This window comes from Eumetopias jubatus, unplaced genomic scaffold, assembly GCF_037043125.1.
Source record: "Eumetopias jubatus isolate StellerSeaLion01/CBP00866 unplaced genomic scaffold, mEumJub1_p1.0 scaffold_14, whole genome shotgun sequence".
Classification (NCBI taxonomy): domain Eukaryota; kingdom Metazoa; phylum Chordata; class Mammalia; order Carnivora; family Otariidae; genus Eumetopias; species Eumetopias jubatus.
Window position 1 is genome coordinate 97512116 of NW_028274820.1, and position 18144 is coordinate 97530259.

General features: G+C 50.8%; 1 protein-coding gene across 2 annotated transcripts; it reads left to right on the forward strand.

Moving 5' to 3' along the window:
• Positions 1 to 1679: 1679 nt before the first annotated feature.
• On the forward strand, positions 1680 to 17226 carry ARHGEF5 (Rho guanine nucleotide exchange factor 5). 2 transcript variants are annotated; one of them, XM_088018445.1, is made up of 15 exons: positions 1680 to 3394; positions 3428 to 4830; positions 5399 to 5456; positions 5881 to 5945; positions 6150 to 6403; positions 8888 to 9048; positions 9590 to 9742; positions 9991 to 10120; positions 10391 to 10465; positions 10920 to 11009; positions 12136 to 12293; positions 12887 to 13048; positions 14545 to 14615; positions 16207 to 16311; positions 17069 to 17226. In XM_088018445.1, exons 1-15 carry the CDS (start codon positions 1680 to 1682, stop codon positions 17224 to 17226), a joined length of 4758 nt encoding a protein of 1585 aa, XP_087874571.1. The 2 variants fall into 2 exon arrangements, with proteins under 2 accessions (XP_087874571.1, XP_027962251.1); XM_028106450.1 differs by having other exon boundaries at positions 1680 to 4830.
• Positions 17227 to 18144: the final 918 nt, after the last annotated feature.

Below are 18144 nucleotides of genomic sequence, written 5' to 3' on the forward strand. Positions count from 1 at the left end.
GTATAAATGCTGCAGAGGAGAAGTGATGTGAATGAGAGCTCGTAAGTCTCTGGCGGGGAGTGCAGTCAGCTGGTCAGAGGACTGGAGGAACTTATGGAGCTAAACCAGGAACGTGTGGTCTCACGAAAAATAAGAAAGAGTCTATCTAAAGGCAGTCGTGTCAGACCCTGACAAGAACCACCACGCTAAGTGTCCTTTGGTGTTAACATGGGCGATCATGGGGGACGTGGGCAGCGTGGTGCTTAGTGAAGCAGGGATGGGGGCGGGTGAGATGTGAAGAGGTGAGGACCTCAGGTACGAACAGTTCCTTCCACAGTTTAGATGAGAAAGCCATGGCTGTGCTTCAGTTGAGGGATGGTTCCGACAGAGACGGGGATGGTGCGAGAAGAAGAGAAAATCCATCGCATAAGGTGATTGAGAAGACAAGCTAAAGAACGTGGCGCGTAAGGGGAGGGACACCTGTTGGGTCATCAAAGCAGGAAGGGGGAAAGAGCGAAACTCGGGGTGCTCTGAATTGCCAGGAACTGAAGTAGTTCCTCTCTAGGGCTTTCTAAATTCTTTGCAAGGTAGGGGATGATGTTTTCTGCTGGAAGTGAGAAGGCAGGTGGGAAGGTCAAACTTTTAAGAATTGATGGGAAGAGTTCACAAGGTTGCTGGAAGCCGGGGGGAGTAAGCTCAGGAGAGTAGCACAGTGTCATGGACCTGGCTGAAGGGGGTAACCACTGTGTCTACTACGGTTTAATCTAATAAGTCTAGTTATCATTCTACTTTACAACAACTGCTTTATTATTTTTTTTTATTTTTAAGATTTTATTTATTTGAGAGAGAGAGAGAGAGCGAGCGGGGGAGGGGCAGAGGGAGAGGGAGAAGCAGACTCCCTGCTGAGCAGGAAGCCCGACAACATGGGGCTCGATCCCAGGACCCCGGAATCATGACCTGAGCCGAAGGTAGACGCTTAACGGACTGAGCCACTACAGGCGCCCCTACAACAGCTACTTCTATAGTGGGAGACAGAATTGCTAATTAGTTACAAGGCTCTGCTAGATACTATGGAAAATAAGATGAGTCAAGTCCAGACTGTGCATAGGGAGATCACACTACACTTTAGTGCCTTGGACACTGGCTACAACGGCCAGGCTGATTCTCATACCTTCAGCAGCTTTGGAGGAAGATCCCCCTTCTTCGTTCTCTGGGCTTTTGGATCTAGGGTGTGTCACTTACAGTGTCTGGGAGTTATACAGGACTGAGTCACGCTTGGTGTCCAGAGAGTAGACAGGGAGAGACAGTGTGACATAATACAATCTAAAGAGTAATGATCCCTGGGAGTGCTCCGTGCTCTTTGACAACGGTCTCACGCTCTAATGTAATCATTTATTATCTGTCTCCTCCATAAGACTGCAGGCTTCATGAGGACACAGTCTTAGTTTGTCTTGTTTACCACTGAATGCCCTGCCCTTAAAGGGGTCACTTGGTAAATATTTATTAGGTGAATAAATCAGTGATACATTTCATAGAAGCTATTGCTTACTTTGTTGAGTATTTTTCATCTCCAAGAATGACTCTAAATGAAACCAAAGCAATGTCTCACTCTTACTCTCTATGGTCTGTCCCTTTGATAGGTAGAAGCAAAAAGGGTGATACAAACTTTGTGTTTTATTCCTCTTTAGGGCTCAGCCCTGATGGAGGCTGAGGAGCCCCAACCTGGGGCCTCGACCCCCATCCCTGCCTTAGCAGAGCTCAGTGTTATCCCGGAAGCTCTCAGGAGAAGCAGTCAGACCGCGACCTTGGGGCGCGAAGCTCAAGAAGGCTGGGAGCCATCCTCCACACGGGCAGAGGGACGAGGACTCGCGGAGACCCAGCAGGGAGACGTAAGGGATGTGAATAACTGTGCAGCCGAGAGCATGACTGCCTTCCCCAGGGAAGCCCCTGCAGGTGTGGAGACCAACCAGGAAGACTCTGGGGGGGGGACAGGGGACACCCCAGGGCCCCAGGAGGCAGTGCCTCAGAGCGTGGCGGATGGACGCGCAAGGACACCGGCTCCCTCAGAGCTCGGGACCTGCCCTGTTCAAGGTGAACGTCTAGACGTGGTCCCAGTATCCGGTGAGCTGGATGGCAGAGCGGAGATGGAATTCAGACCAGAGCTCGCTTCTTTGACTGGGGGAACTGGACATGCAGAAGAGAAGGAGGAGGCTTTCCCAGACACCCCTGCTCAGCCCAGATTTGGGCCTTCCTATGAAGAGCACCCAGCAGAGACCCACCAGCCAGGGGACTCTGTCGGGCAGGGGGAAGAGCTGCAGTCTCCGGAGGCACAAGAAAGTCCAGGGAGAGGGGGACTCATGTGCCTCCTGGGGGCCAAGGGGCTGAAGGAGCAGGGACGAGGAGAAGCAGGCTTCCAGGAGGAAGGACCTGTCGGGGAGGAGGGGCGTTTAGGGGAGCAGGAACAGCCGGGGGAGCAGGTTAATGGCACAGAGGGAGAACAAAGGCAAAAACAGGAGCAGATACAAGGTGATGTGATGCTTGCAAAACAGGGAGAAAGAATGGGGCTTTCTGGGGAGTTGGAAGGTCCACACTCTAGTGAGCAGGAGAGGAAGACTCTGGGCCAGCGAGAGCTACAGCAGGGAGAGGAGGGGGAGAGGGAGTTAGGGGGGTCAGGGGAGAGGAGCATGGATGCTCAGAACGAGGAGAAGCAAAGCTCGGCGGGGAGATCAGGGAAAGTAACTGGAAGGCAAGAAGGTCGAGGGCTTCAGCGCAAAGGGATGTCAGTGGAGGGCCAGGAGGAGCAGCCGGGGAATTGGGATGGGGACCCGTTGTGGGGAGAGGCCAGAGAGGGAAGTACAGAAGAGGCGGGGGCACGTGATGGTCCTTCCACGCTGGCTCCAGTAGCCCCTGAGGTCTCGTCTCCCTGTGACGCGTTTCTAGACACCTGTTATCCCATGACCAGTATTCCTGGGACTCAGAAGGAGCCCAGGGCTGGGGAACTATCCCCTGTAGCTCCAGCTCCTATACTGGAGCCAGGAGGATTGTCCTGCCAGCTAGTTTCTTTACTTGGCTCTTTTCCTGCTGGGGAGTCACCTGACCAAGAAACAGCTCAGGATGGCCAGCAGGAGGGATCCGAGCTGGGGAAGGGGGCAGTGTTCAGCCCGGAGACCGAGATGGTCTCTGCCAGGACATCAGCAGCTCCTCCGAGGACACCAGATTCAGCTCCTTCCAGTCCTGCCGATGTCTTCCCAAGCACAACTACATCATCATCTGCCAGCCCCCTAGTTGCCTCTCCCAGGAGGGAGCCCTCTCTTGTTACACATTCTCCAGAAACCTCCAGAGCATCTCTTTGGACTAACAACGCATCTCACTGTGGGGCTTCTGAGACTCCCCCAGCTGCTCTCCGTGGCTTCCTGTCTACAGAGGCCACCATGGAAATATCCACCAGCTCCAACCGGGCCAACCCTCAGAGCCCCCTAGGCCACTCTACAGGGGCTATCCAGCACCTAAGGAGTAACTCCTTCCCGGGCTTTCATAGGACAGAGCCAACTCCGGACCTGCTGGGACTTTCACTTTCCTTCTCCCATTCAGAGTTGCCCTGGAGGGCCCCCAAACCTGCTCTCTATGGCTCTGTGATCCCGAGAAGGGACAGGAAAAGTGGTAGGGACTGCAGGATCATTCCAGAATTCCCTAGCTCCTCATCTACTCTGGGGCAGGACTCTCAAGAATTCACTTCCAATCCGGAAAGATCCAGTAGTCCCTGTAGCACCCAGCCATGTGGCTCCCGACACACTTCAGCCTCTGCCCCAGAGTCTCCTGCCTATGGCTCTTCCCCACCCCTTGTCTCTGTAGATGTGAGGATCCATGAGCCTCTGCCCCCTCCTCCCCCAGAGAAGAGGCGTGTCCACCCCTCCATGGTAGAGAGAGACAGCCATCTCCACGCAGGAGTTCCCACGCTGAAGCGATGTGGCCATCCTCTTCCATTGGCCCCAGGTTCGGGGCTACATGGCCCCCCCAGAGGCCCACTTCCCCCAGTTCCTGACTCCCTCGTGGCAAGGCAGCACCGTCCTCTGCCCTCTACCCCGGACGCTCCCCACCCTACTCAGACTTCCTCCTCCCGCAGGCTGAGATACAACAAGCCATTGCCCCCAACCCCTGATTTGGCCCAGCCCCACCATTCTGTTTCTTCTTCTAGTAGTCCAAGGATCTACAAGCCTCTACCCCCTGTCCCTATTATGGATCCTCCCACTGAACCACCCCCGTTACCCCCGAAGTCCAGGGGGAGGAGTAGGAGCACTCAGGGAGAACTCATGAATGCAGGGTGTCAGGGCAAGCCAAGGCCTGCTTGTCAAGAGTGGACAGTCCCCACTCCCCATTCTGTTGGACGTACCTCCTGGCCCCCAGCCATGGGCCGATCAGCAGAATCTTCAGCCTCCACCAGCAGGAGCAAGAGGGAAGTGTCCCCTGGCATGGCTTTCAGCAACGTGGCAACCCTTCTAAGTCCCTCTTCCCCAACCACACACTGGAGTCTGGAGCTCCAGGGACCCACCTCTGAACCAGGACCCTCAGAAGAGTCTGAGGCCCCTGCCAGAGGATCTTTGAGAAGAACAGCCCCTCAGGAAGGAGCCAGTGGCCTGAGGAGGTTGGATGTAGGCCAAGCAAGGCAGTCAGAAAAACTCAGCCATCCCCATCTGGAAAAGGCATCCAGCTGGCCCCACAGGCGGGACCCAGGGAGACCACCAGAGAGCAGCGGTGGGCAGGTTGCAGATCCTGGCGAGGGATCCAGTAAGCACAAGGGCTGGAACCGGCAAGGCCTGCGCAGACCTTCCATCTTGCCTGAGGGCTCTTCAGGTAAGCAAGGAGCAAGGATCATGGTGACGCTCATGTCGGACCAGGCTTCCTCCAGCTCTCACCACCTCACCCATCTTCTGTCCCCAGGGCCTCCACTGTTCCCTCTGGTGGCTTCACTCGTCCGCGTACCCCGCGTCAACGACGAGGGAGGCCCTTGAAAGCCTCTCTGAGCTCCCTGTAGTGCTCCTCTTCCTTGCCCTCTACTCGGTCACCCAGCCGTGGTGGTGTTTTGTTGTGCACCTGTTTTTCCCAAGACGGTTGTGGATGATCCCCCTCTCCCCCACCATGACACACATACTTTCCAGCTACCAGCACCTCTTTGAGGTCCTCCTAGTAGTAGAGAAGACCTCCTCTTCTTGTCCAGTTCACATCTGATACCAGGGATGGGGACGCACCTGGTAATAGTGTCCCCAGGTGCATTCTCCCTTGGCACCGGTCTCCTGCACAGACTCGCAGTTGAGCCCTTCTGTTCCCTCAGACGCCTACATCTCCTGCTTTAGGTCTTACCTTCCTGGGCTCCCTGAGTGTCCCTCTACAATCTCAGTGACTTCACCATTTCCATTTCTAGATACAAGAGGTCCAGCCGTAGAAAAACCCCTTGGCCCTTCAGACACCATTGTTTTTCGGTGAGTCACCTTCTCTCCTAACAGGCACACTTGGACTGTCTTTTCTTAGGATACTGAGATTTCCATTAGTTGACAAGGGTTCTGGGACGCTGTGTCTTCCAGGGGTGGGAAGGGGAAGAGACGTATACCAGGAGTCCAGGATGAGGGCATCTTTTCTCTTACCTGGCTGTCAGCTGGGTCTGACTCTCCCATCCTCCTAGGTTCTTTAGCCGTGAACTAAACCCCCTCTAAAAGTTCAACATGACATCCAGAACAGCTCTGAACTACCTAAAAGTGGGTCAGGCTACAGCTTGCCTCTTGAGGGGATTCAGCCCTCACATCCCAGCACACGGCCCAGAGATCGGAGACTATCTCATCTACGGTCACCTGGGGTTTCTCTGCGTCAGTGGCCAGCAAGCACCCAGAGCCCTTCTTGCCTCCGCAGGGAGAAAAAACCAAAGGAGGTAATGGGAGGCTTTTCAAGACGCCGCTCGAAGCTCATCAACTCCTGTAAGTACCTAGAAACAGAAGTATAGACCCATATGGCATTTTGCCCAAGACTGGAGCTCATGACTTTTCTCAGTGGGGCTGTGATGTCTACAGGGAAGAGAATCTCCTGGAGAGCCAGAAGCAGCTTGGTGGCTTCTGTCTTTGTGCCTCAACATCCCTGTCTCCCTAATTCTCTCCCTCTGCCACGCCTCTTTGCCCCTGTAGCTCAGCTGCTTTACCAGGAGTACAGTGATGTGGTTCTGAACAAGGAGATTCAGAGCCAGCAGCGGTTGGACAGCCTGGGAGAGGCGACCGGGCCCGCCTCTCCCCGGCAGCCCCGGAGGACCCTGGTCTCCTCAGAGTCTTACCTGCAGCGCCTGTCCATGGCCTCCAGTGGCTCCCTCTGGCAGGAAATCCCTGTGGTGCGCAATAGCACCGTGCTGCTCTCCATGACCCACGAAGATCAAAAACTGCAAGAGGTACTCAGCGGGGCAGGGTCGGGGCAGGGGATGGGCCTTACAGGAGGGAGGGCAGAGTCTCATCCTGATTTCCTCCTCACCGCCACCACCACCACCACCGGCAAGAGCAGGCTGTCCCCACCACCCACTCACCGCACGCTCTGGGCACGCCACGGCTATCGCTTGTCTCCCCTCTGATGCATGTGAATTGCTTTCTGGTTGTTAGCACTCGCCTTCCTCCCCGCTTCCGCAGGGCGTGGGCTGCTTCCTCCTACCTGTTGTTGGTTGGGGCTCACACAAAGTTACCATGACCCTGAATCTGTTGGGAGGAATGTGGAATTAATCCCTTCACTATAGCTGCTTCAGGCTATAGACTAAAATTTCCCTCTTCAGCCAGGGTTCCACACTACACTGAAGTTTTTCTCTTCCACCAAGGCAAGTGAGTGGCTTTTTGCTGTGTCCCTTGCAGCTGTCCTGTGGTCCACTGGTCTCATACAGGCTTTGGAATGACCATCAGTCTTGGTTCGGTCCTTACACCCAGTGGCAATACTGTAGTAGAGGCTGTTTGTCTGATGTCACATTATTACCATTAACAGGTTTCACATGGAGAGCTTCTCTTAATAATCAATCTGAAATATGGGGTAGAACCTCTCTTCCCGGGAAGATAATATGGCACCATGGAAAGGCATCATGGAATCATGTTTACGTATTTGGTGGGAAGGAGTCAGATGTTGGCCAGACGGACTTAGAGATAAACAAATCAAACAGAGGCAGCTATAAATGTTTAGGATTTTTGACGCTCAGACCTGGGGGCCTTATTCTGACCTCAACTTCTGAAGCACATGGAGGATATGCAGAAAATGAATGATCTGCCCAATACTTATGGAACCAAACAACAGGAGATGATATGAAACCTAGCTCTCTTTCAGCAAACTCCAGCAACACTGGGAAGTCCACCAGGCCTCCTAGGCCAGCCCTGGTCTCCTGTTTCTGAGAAGCCTCTATGCTTCTATGCACATAGTCCTTTCATAAAATAGCATTTCTGGGGTCTACAAGGTGCTTGCACCAACCCCATTTCTTTTGACTGTCACAACATCTTTGTGACATGGAGGTCATTGTACCTACACAAAAAGACAGAAAAACCTGAGGTTCAGTGAGGTTAAGTGAGCCACACAAAGTCATATAGTCAGTGAATGTTGGAACCAATACTCAAATGTACCTTGTGTCCCAGTTCAGTGTTGTTGTATGCAAGGGTCATCACCCAGGTGTGTGTGTGTCTTCTTTCTCTTTCTGTCCCTCCATCTACTTGAATTGCGTGCTTGGATGAAGAGCATGAGCAGCCCAGCTGGAGGAGGACCGGGCCGTGAGCCATGGCGCCCCCTGCTGGAACCTCCAAATAAGTTCTCAAGTGCTGGACCATCTCCATTAAACCACACAGCACATCTCGTGATGGTCCTTCCACACTGGCTCCAGTAGCCCCTGAGGGGCAAATATCCTGCTTCCTCCCATTTCTCCTCAAACCCCAGATCACCTTCATCCCCTAAACCTGTCCCTCTTTCAGAGTTCTCTGGCTCAGTAACTGAGTCTGCCATTCACTCAGTTACCAAACTCAAAAACCAAGGCATTACACTATGACTCTGGCTGCTCTTTCAGCCCCATTTCCAGCAAAGAACCAAGTTCTTCCAAATCTTCCTCCTAAATAATTAGGAAGCTGGCCTACCCCTCCCCATCCCTGTGGCCCTTCAGACCTCCATCTGTCACCTGGAATGACTATGGCAGTTTCCTAACATGGCTCCCTTGCCCCTTCTACTCTTCTTCACATCGTGCTCAGAAATAACATTTATAAAAATCAAATCTGATCAAGTTATTTCCCTACATGAAACCTCTTTTTAGTCTTCCCATTGCCTTAAGTCCAAACCTTTTTACCTTGTTTCGCAATCCTCCAGACCTCTCTCTATTTGCCTCCCCAGCTTCATCTCCTGCCACTATTTTCGTATAAATACTTGGTTTCAAAAACACTCCATTTATTTAAGCTTCTTGAAAGTATCCTTTTCGGGGCGCCTGGGTGGCTCAGTCGGTTAAGCGACTGCCTTCGGCTCAGGTCATGATCTCGGGGTCCTGGGATCGAGCCCTGCGTCAGACTCCCTGCTTCGCGGGAAGCCTGCTTCTCCCTCTCCCTCTGCCGCTCCCCCTGCTTGTGCTCTCTCTCTCTCTCTCTGTGTGTGTCAAATAAATTAAAAAGTCTTTAAAAAATTTTAAAAAAAGGATCCTTAAAAAAAAAGAAAGCATCCTTTTCTCTTACACCTGTAGGGACTTGTACACGCCCTTCCCTTGGCCTCCAGTGCTCTTTCCCTCTCCTGATGCCACGTTGGGCTCTGATGTGACTGGGAGCTATGAGAGCAGCTGCCCTGTTCCCTCCTCTGCCCCTAGAATGTTATCCCAGTGGCTCACATACACTGGGGACTCGATACCTATTTTAAATTAATCTCCTCTCCAACCTCCCAGGCCAAATTTGAGCTGATCGTGTCAGAGGCCTCCTACCTACGCAGTCTGCACGTGGCCGTGGATCATTTCCAGCTCTCAGCCCCACTGCGGGCCACCCTTTCCAACCAGGAATACCAGTGGCTCTTCTCTCGTTTACAGGACGTGCGTGAAGTCAGCACCACGTGAGATTCCTCTTCTCCCAAACACCACTCACTCAGCCTCAGTATCTTTAGCCTGTAAACCATTGGTTTTTTTTTTTTTTTTTTCCCTCTCTCTCTCTCTCTTTCAGCTGCCCTCTCATTGCTCCCTTCATGATTTCCAGTGCTGTGGGAATAGGGAGAGCAAAGAAGAGGAGAGGGTGTGCGGGTGGGATAGATCCATTCATGGATCGACAGATGAATGGGAAATGATTCCCAGGTTGAGGACGGGATGCACTATGGGCAGGTGCTGCACTGGAGATAGGTTGTGGGAAACAGGTGAAGATCAGAAAGCCAGCCAGAACAGAATCAAAAGACGAACAGGAAATGGAATATATGGATCGGAGGGTTTGATCAGGGGCAAACTAGGGATTGCCTTGGAGAGATCTCTAGAGCATAGCAGGGGTACATAGCTAAGGACAGTCAATAGAAGTCACTGACTAATAGAAAGGAGGAGTCACAAACTCAAGGTATAGCAGGGGTCAGCCAACTGCTCACTCAGGAGACTTGTGTGAATACTGTGCAGGTTCCTTTCAGACCTGGAGGAGAACTTCGAAAACAACATCTTCACCTTCCAAGTGTGTGATGTCATCCTGAACCATGCTCCCAATTTCCGCCGGGTCTACCTGCCTTATGTCACCAACCAGACCTACCAGGAACGTACTTTCCAAGGCCTGCTGTAAGACCTGATCCCCATCCAGTCCCCCTGTGGGCCCTGCAGTGAACTTGCCCTGAAACTCCCAAACCCCAACCCCAAATAGTATCCCCAAAGCACATGTTCTTGTGCCTGCTCTGTGATCCCAGCCCCAACCCACCTTTTAGACGCCCCCACCATAGACATTCCACTGCATCTCTACTCCCCATGCCTTCCCCGTGTCCCCAGTACTCCCTACGTCCCTCCTCACTTGAGGCTCGCTGCCCACACAGGAACAGCAACAGCAGTTTCCGAGAGGTCCTGGAGAAGCTGGAGAGCGACCCCGTCTGCCAGCGCCTTTCCCTCAAGTCCTTCCTGATCCTGCCCTTCCAGCGCATCACGCGTCTCAAACTGCTGCTCCAGGTACAGCGGCTCCCTCTCTGGGCCTTTCCCCTTCATCTGAAAGGGACAGTCTCAGGGAGCCCCAAGGCACGGGACTGGTCGTTCTTTTGCCCCTCTTCCACACCCTGTGGATGATGTGAGCCTTCTCCCCACTGCCCACACCCTTCTTCCTCAGGGTGAATTTGCTGCAAAAATTTTGTTCCTGGACTTCATTAGCCGACCCTCAATTCCCTCTTCCTGTTTTCCCATCCCTTCTTTCCATCTGGCTCCTGCCTACTGTTTGTTCTGTAGAACATTCTGAAGAGAACACAGCCTGGCTCTTCCGAGGAAGCAGAGGCCACAAAGGCACATCATGCGCTGGAGGAGGTAAGCAGCCACCAGCCCCACTCAGACCCCTTGATTGGCCTTCACAGAGAATTCTTCTTCTGCAAAGGCCCATGACTCCAGAGAGCACAGGACTGTGCTAATGGGATTGCTCAGCTACCTCAGTGTACCCACCAAACCTCCAGACACCCTCCCCACCCCCCCATCCCCTGCCCAGCCTCCTTCCCACACGGAGGACGCTCCACACCAAGGGACTGTGTACGTCCCCAGATTAAATCTCACATTCACTCCACCCAGGAACATCCTGACAGATCATACAAGGTATACCAGAGGCCTAGAACTTCAATTTGATGCTGCCTTCACGCAATCCTAACCTGCCAGAAAAAAAAAAACCAGAGGCTGTCACAACCAACCTCCAGATTTCTTGCAGGGGACTCCAAGGTCAAAGCCTCTAACACAGTGCTCTTCCTCTCTCCTCACCCTGCTCGACATTCAGCTGATCCGGGACTGCAATAACAATGTCCAGAGGATGCGACGGACAGAGGAGCTCATCTACCTGAGCCAGAAGATTGAGTTTGAGTGCAAAGTGAGTCGGTCTCTGGCACCCGCACCCCACCTGTGAAGCTTCACTTTAGCATCACCCACAGGTCACCCTCTAACGTAGAACCATCTTGCTCGCACTGTCTCGGTCTCTGCCCTTACTTCTGCCCACCTTCTCTTCTGTCCTGTTTCTGGGACACCCAGAGGCCTGCTTCAGTCTCCATGATAAATTATTAAGTGAAAAAGGATAGACACAGACTTTTGTTTATTATGGCATATCATCTTTGGTGAAGAAGTAGGAGCACACAACTCTGTGTCTGTGTTTGCTTGTGTATACCTAGAGAAACTCTCGAAGGATATGTGGGAAATAAAGGCCCGTGGTCCCCCGAGGGGGGTTACCTGAGGGGGAGGGAGTGCATTTGGGAAGTGGGCTGGTGAGGGAGAACATTTGGTGCTTTAATCATTCAGTATTTTATCAAGTCTTCACCGAGTTTGACCGAAGCAATATGAAATTAATTCCAAATACAGGGCCAAGATCTCCCATCAAAATACAAATGTAAATAAACATTCTGCATTCAAATTCCACCTCAGAGCAGATACCACCCTTCCTTCCCACAAAGAGCGGGAAAATCCCTGATCCACATGTTAATTGTAGTCTTTACCCAACTTCCAGCTCCCCGCAGACCCCACTGAGTCCTCCTTAGTCTCATTCCCACATATGACTCCACAGGCTCCTCTCAGGTCTCTGGTTATAATCAGAGAAAGAACAGATGTCAGAGCTGCCCAGATCTTTTACCTCCTAAGACCCACCGTGTCTTCTTCCCTGCCCGCTACCCTCGCAGGCCCTCACGGGGGTCTGCCAGTCCCCCTTCGGTTCGGGCTTCCTGGCCTGAGCTTTCTCACGTAGTCCCTGTCCTGGGTTGAACCACAGGCACCTGCCATTTGCCCGAGCTGTGGACACGGGAGCTGCACAGCAGTAGACGGTGGTAGGGAGAGGGCTCTGAGAGAGACAGTCTAAGCGGATGGGTTATGAGAAGGAAGGAGGCTGTGGAAGAGGTGAGCGTCGGTGGTGGGACTCATGAGGAAGAGGCACGGTGGGGAGGGCAGGACTGAGGAAGGCTCATGCTTGCCCTGTCGGCGACACTGCCTTTTCTGTCTTCCCCGCGCTACAGATCTTCCCGCTCATCTCGCAGTCACGCTGGCTGGTGAAGAGTGGAGAGCTGACGGCCCTGGAGTTCAGCCTGTCCCCGGGGCTGCGAAGGAAACTGAACACGCGTCCAGTGCACCTGCATCTCTTCAATGACTGTCTGTTGCTGTCCCGGCCCCGAGAGTCAGTGACTAGAATGGGAGGCCGGAGTCCCAGAGGGGAGTGGGATGAGGCAGGGGGCAGGACTCAAAGGGGCAGGGAAAGCTCATGTTCCCGGAGGAGCCCTTCTCGATGGCTCGACCCATGGAGTGCGGCTCACGGCCTAGAGAAGAGAAAGAGAGGGGGTCCCGCCAAATTCTGTCATGAGATCACATGGCAGGACTTGTACTCTGTTACAGACGCAGAGCAAAATGTAGCAGACTAGCAGACCACATTCTCACATCCGCGTATTTGGGCTAGACTCAGCCTCAGTCTAGACGTTCTTAGCCAATTCCAGATGCTCACTCTTTGGTCCGCAGGGCCTTAGAAAATTTATATTGGTTCTCTCTCTCCAGCTCTTCAAAGTGGTGAAGTGTTCATTGCACGTGTGGTTTGTCAGATTGGTGGCAAATCCCTGGGGACCCTGTAGCTAACATCTTGGGAGCAAGGTGGCTCCATCTTGTGGTTTTTATGAGAATTTGCAAGCTGCAAAGGACAGGGATCTTGAATCCAAAGACAGGAGGGTGGATGAAGTGTAACAGTTGTAGAATCGGGTTGACAAACCTTGTGTTTTACAGGGGTAGCCGATTCCTGGTATTTGACCATGCTCCCTTCTCCTCCATCCGAGGGGAAAAGTGTGAAATGAAGCTACACGGACCTCACAAAAACCTCTTCCGACTCTTCCTGTTGCACAACGCGCAGGGCACCCAGGCTGAGTTCCTCTTCAGCACTGAGACCCAGTGAGATGGGGCTGGGCAGAGGAGCTGGGGAAGGGAGGGAGGGAAGGAGGGAGAGAGGGACGGAGGAAGGGAGGAGCAGAGGAAATCCTGGGAAGGAAGCGGGGCCAGGGTCGAAAATGTGCTCAGAAAACAGCCATAGCACTGTTTATCCTATTCTGGACTGGAGGGCATCCATAGGGAACCCCAAACTCAAACTCTTAGAGCTAATAGACAACTTGCAAGAGATGGGGTAGGAAAAGGTACAGAGTTGCTACCAAAGTCCAGCATCTGTTTTATGCTCTTCAGTCAAGAGGGACAAAGTCTGCGAGACAACAGAAGGGAGATGGGCTGGTATGAAGTAACTAAAGAATTGAGTTACTGATGTCCCCGAGTGAATGGCCATGTTGTATGAGCCAGAAACTCTTCAGTGCCAAAGGCTGGTGGACATCTATGTGAATAAGGCAAGCAATGAGGTGTCTTTAGCTTGCCTTCCTCCCACCTTCCAACCCAGTCCTCTCTTGAGCAGACATCTATAGTGTTGAGAAATTTGATATGCTCATCTTTTTAATGGTAACAATAATAACAAATACGTTCCCACAGAGATACGTACATTTTGGAGAGTATTAAAGAATAATACCTGTAAACCCTGGTACACAGTGCCGCAAATGAACAACTACAGGGCTATAGCTGCTGTCGCTGGTATAAGAGATATAAGAAGCCTCTTCTTTACAAAGTTTGACACGACACCAAATGGTCCAAGGACCCCTGTTTTGTAGACACTTTTCAGTTTTGTCTCTTGGAAGACACCTCAGGGTGGGATCAACCATGCCTGTCTTCACTTATGGAACATAGGGGCTGATATAGGGGTTTGTGTACAAAGTGTCACCAAAGTCAAGTAATCAGATACAGACTCATGTTCTTTGTTTAGTGTTTTGGGTAGCATCTTCCTGGAATAGAAATAGTGTCAGCTCTCAATTACTCCAGTGTTTTTGGAAGCAGAGGCCAACATAATACAAAATCCTTCAGATAACTACAAAATAAGTTTGGGTTATATTGCATGACCCAAAAAATAGTAGATATATTTTATGATCACAAAATAATTTTCATCTCTGAGATATCTGATGGAAGGAAGGTGGGCAATAGAGTATCGAGAATTCTGCAAAGTGGTAGAGGGTATCTAAACTGAGATGAACATTTTGCTCAGTACAAAATGGGAAATCTCATGTATATATAATCGACAGTTGACATTATGCCCCCACTTGAAAGATACACCGTTAAGAGGACAAGCTTAGAGAGAGAAGGAGAAAAATAAAGGGTGATAAACACAATTACATACATTTCAAGATCTTATGTTTCCAAGCAAGCAAAGTCCCATTGACTTTTGTCCGAGATGTCCTTGAACTAGACTTTTTGAACCAGACAAGTCTCTCCCACAGTCATTTTCCTTCCCCATCATTGGCCTTCATCCTACACCCCAGAGCTGCAGTCGCGGCATTGACCCTGCTTTGTTTTCTCAGAAGTGAAAAGCTTCGATGGATCTCAGCCTTGGCCATGCCCAGAGAGGAGTTGGACCTCCTGGAGTGTTATGGTGAGTGAGGGGGTAAAAGGGAGAGAAAAATGGCAGGGCTGGAAGTCACCTTTGGAGGTAGGAGTTTAAGAGGCTGGGTGCTAACTCAGAGACTCCCACTTAAGGCTTCTATCCAGAATTTTAGAGTAGAGGTCTGGGCACTGGAGCTTAAGCACCTGAGATGATCCACTTAAAACTACTCACCACAATGGTACTGCCTCCTTCTCCATCTACTTCCTCCCTTGGGCAATAATTTCTCTTTTTCAATATTTGTCCCCTTAAGTCTATCTTGCTATTATTTTGCTTAGATTTCACCTGCTTCAAGGTCTTGGGGAAATATGGGGAGAAAGTAGGGCTGGAGTGGGAGTTGTGGGAGAATAGCAACCTAAGTAGGTTTGTCTTAACCACACCCTTTCCTCTACAGAATGACCTGAGACCACGGCCCTTAGCCCAGGCTGCCGGGTACCCACAGGTAGCCACAGACACACACGCATGTTATGAATGTGTCTTGCATTCATGTGAAGCCCGGATTTCTGGGTCTCCTATAAGTCCCAGTAAGAATTCCCTAATTGGTATCCAGAGAGGAACTGAACTCAAAGGAACACCGGTAACTCAAAAGAACAAACAAATACAAGGAACCTTGGAACATGAAGTAGGAGAACCAGGCTGTAAACTGAGTTCTACTAACTTGCTTGCTACGTGACCCGTCTGCTGGCCTTTACTTCCCCAGTTGGAAGGAAGGCAAGATGATGATGCTTCCTCCTTTTCTGTCATCTTGTAAGTGGCAGAAGGAGATAAGCTTTAGAAAAAGAAATACAGATAATAATTCTGTTTGTTTTCAGAGGGAACCAGTGAAGTGTGGTAGTGTAGAAAGAGCGATAAACCCATGTAAGATGGAATGCTTGTGGGTCAGGAGTCCTCTGAGGCCTGTTATCTTGAGCTTTAAAACTATGGAAATTTCCTCTGGTTCACAAAAATACTGAGATAGAGAAAATCCAGAATTTCCTGAGGAATCATCTTGATCAACCCAGTCGTTTACAAGTGAGGAAACTGAAGCTATAGGGGATTAGGCACCTTACTTAGGTCACACCTGGAGCCCCACGGTTGCATCTCTTCCAGTCCCACATCTGGTACTGGGAAGGAAATGAAGAATGAGTTACAGAATCAGATTTTACAATCTGTTTGGGGAGGCAGGACACACACACAGAGCAGTTGGATAAGAGGCAAATGATTTGGCCTGGACAATTAGTTTTAAAGGAATTCAGAATCCATTGAGGACTATAGAGTCAGGGAAAGTTACAGAGGGAAGATGGGTCTTCAGCAGACTTTGAGTATTCGTAATAATGAGTCACTGAAGATGGTCACAACGTATTTCTCAGTTCATCTTCCCTGGAGAAATAGAATTTTTGATTCATTTCTGTTTTGGTATTTCCATTTCCTTTTCGACCATTTCCTGGTTGAGGATGAAGATTTTTCTGATTGTCTCATTTGTCTGTAACTTTCTAAAGCCTGAACTTTCTCCCGAGTCCTCCCAACCGCCCCCTGTAATCCCCCCTCAGTGTTCCAGTCCCTTGCCTTTCCTAACCTCTCTTCACACTCTGCTCTTCCAAAGACTCCCCACAAGTACAGTGCCTTCGAGCCTACAAACCCCGAGAGAATGACGAATTGGCACTGGAGAAAGCAGATGTGGTGATGGTGACTCAGCAAAGCAGCGATGGTAAGGGGGAGAATCCATGAGTGAGTAAGCTGGGCGTTGGAGGTGGGATACTGTAGGTGAATGTATTTGTTTCCTAGGGCTGCATAACAAAGTACCACAAATGGGGTGCCTTAAAACAATAGAAGTGTATTCTCTCATGGTTCTAGAAGCCATAAATCCAAAATCAAAGTGTTGGCAGGGCCATGCTCCTTCTGACACCTCTTGGGGAGGATCCTTCCTTGCCTCTTCTAGCTTCTGGTGGCCGCAGGTATTTCTTGGCTTGTGGTAGCCTAATTCCAGTCTCTACCTCTGTCTTCCTTGTGTGTGTGTGTGTGTGTGTGTGTGTGTGTGTGTGTGTGTGTGTGTGTGTGTGTGTATTCAGATTTCACTCTTTTTATAAGGATACCAGTCATATGGGATTAAGGCCCACTTTTCTCAAGAATGACCTCATCTTAACTTTACTAATTACACCTGCAAGAACCCTATTCCCAAATGAGGTCACATTCTGAGGCACTTGCAGTTAGAACTTCAATATATATTTTGTGGGAACGCAGTTCAGCCCCTAAGAGTGGAGAAGGCCCAGGAGTAGGCAGCTGTAGACCTTGCCAGACCTAGAACAGCCAGGGCTAACACAATGGGAGGCTGGATTTCCCATGCCGGGGCCTCTCCAGTCCTTTCAGCCTTACCATTCAGAAAAGTTTTAGGGAAGGAGATCCAAGTGGAGTTATTATGGGTCTGTCCCAGGTAATTCTTCTCCCCACCCTCCCTGTGTTCCTAGGCTGGCTGGAGGGCATGCGGCTGTCAGACGGGGAGCGAGGCTGGTTCCCTGTGCAGCAAGTAGAGTTCATTTCCAACCCAGAGGTCCGTGCGCGGAACCTGAAGGAAGCCCACCGAGTCAAGACTGCCAAGCTACAGCTGGTGGAACAGCAGACCTAGCTATTTTCTGGGAGGAATTCCCTGAGCATAAGGTCAAGACGTTCCTGGAAAGGGCTGGCCCCAGAACCCTGCAACAGAGGCCTTCTGTGGACCAAGAAGTAGATCTTCTGAAAACTCGAGGACAAAATGAAGCTACCAGTCGCTAGTCTCAAACCTCCTTTCTGTGCTTTGTGCTTGGTGGAGGGATTTTGAGGGACTTTGCACTGGATTCTGAGAACCTTTTCTCATAAGAAAACAGACGACAAATGGGGCCTAAGCCAAGGAACTTTACCTCTACTACCGTATAGTACTTAAATATTCTGTTTCCCGGGTGCAGATTCAGGGCTGACCAAAGTTTCCATCATGGCTACAAGTTAAACGGAATTTGACCTCAGTCCACTAGAGGGAGATGTTTAAGGGAGATTAGCACATCAGATGAGAGGGTCAACCAGGTGACCTCTAAGGTATCTTCCAACTTGAGAGATTTTCCATAATTATTGGTGTGGGGTCAGGGAATGCATCTCTGGGATCTGTGTTGGTGGCAATGTGAGGGTAGTACTCTCACTCTAATAAATTTGGCACTTCTCTGAGTGTTTTCTTCTCAGACTCCTGAGCGCTGAACAAGGTACAGAACATGGAATCCCATGAGGATTCCAGGCCATTTGATTTAGGCGCCACGAGAGACCAAGACGGTACCTAGGTCATGGCAGATGCCAACTCTTGCTTTATGACTTCCAAGAGTTTGGGCCGTTTTTCTGTCTGTTTTGGCCTCAGATGTTGTATAAGGACTTAGAAGGAATTGATGAGTGATGAAAATCCCATTCAAACCTTTTTTATTGAACTCGTAAGTTAAGGCATAGGTTAGTTGGAATGGATTTGGAAATCCTACTCAGAGCATTCACGATTTCATATTTTGACTTGAATTATGGTGAAGGTATC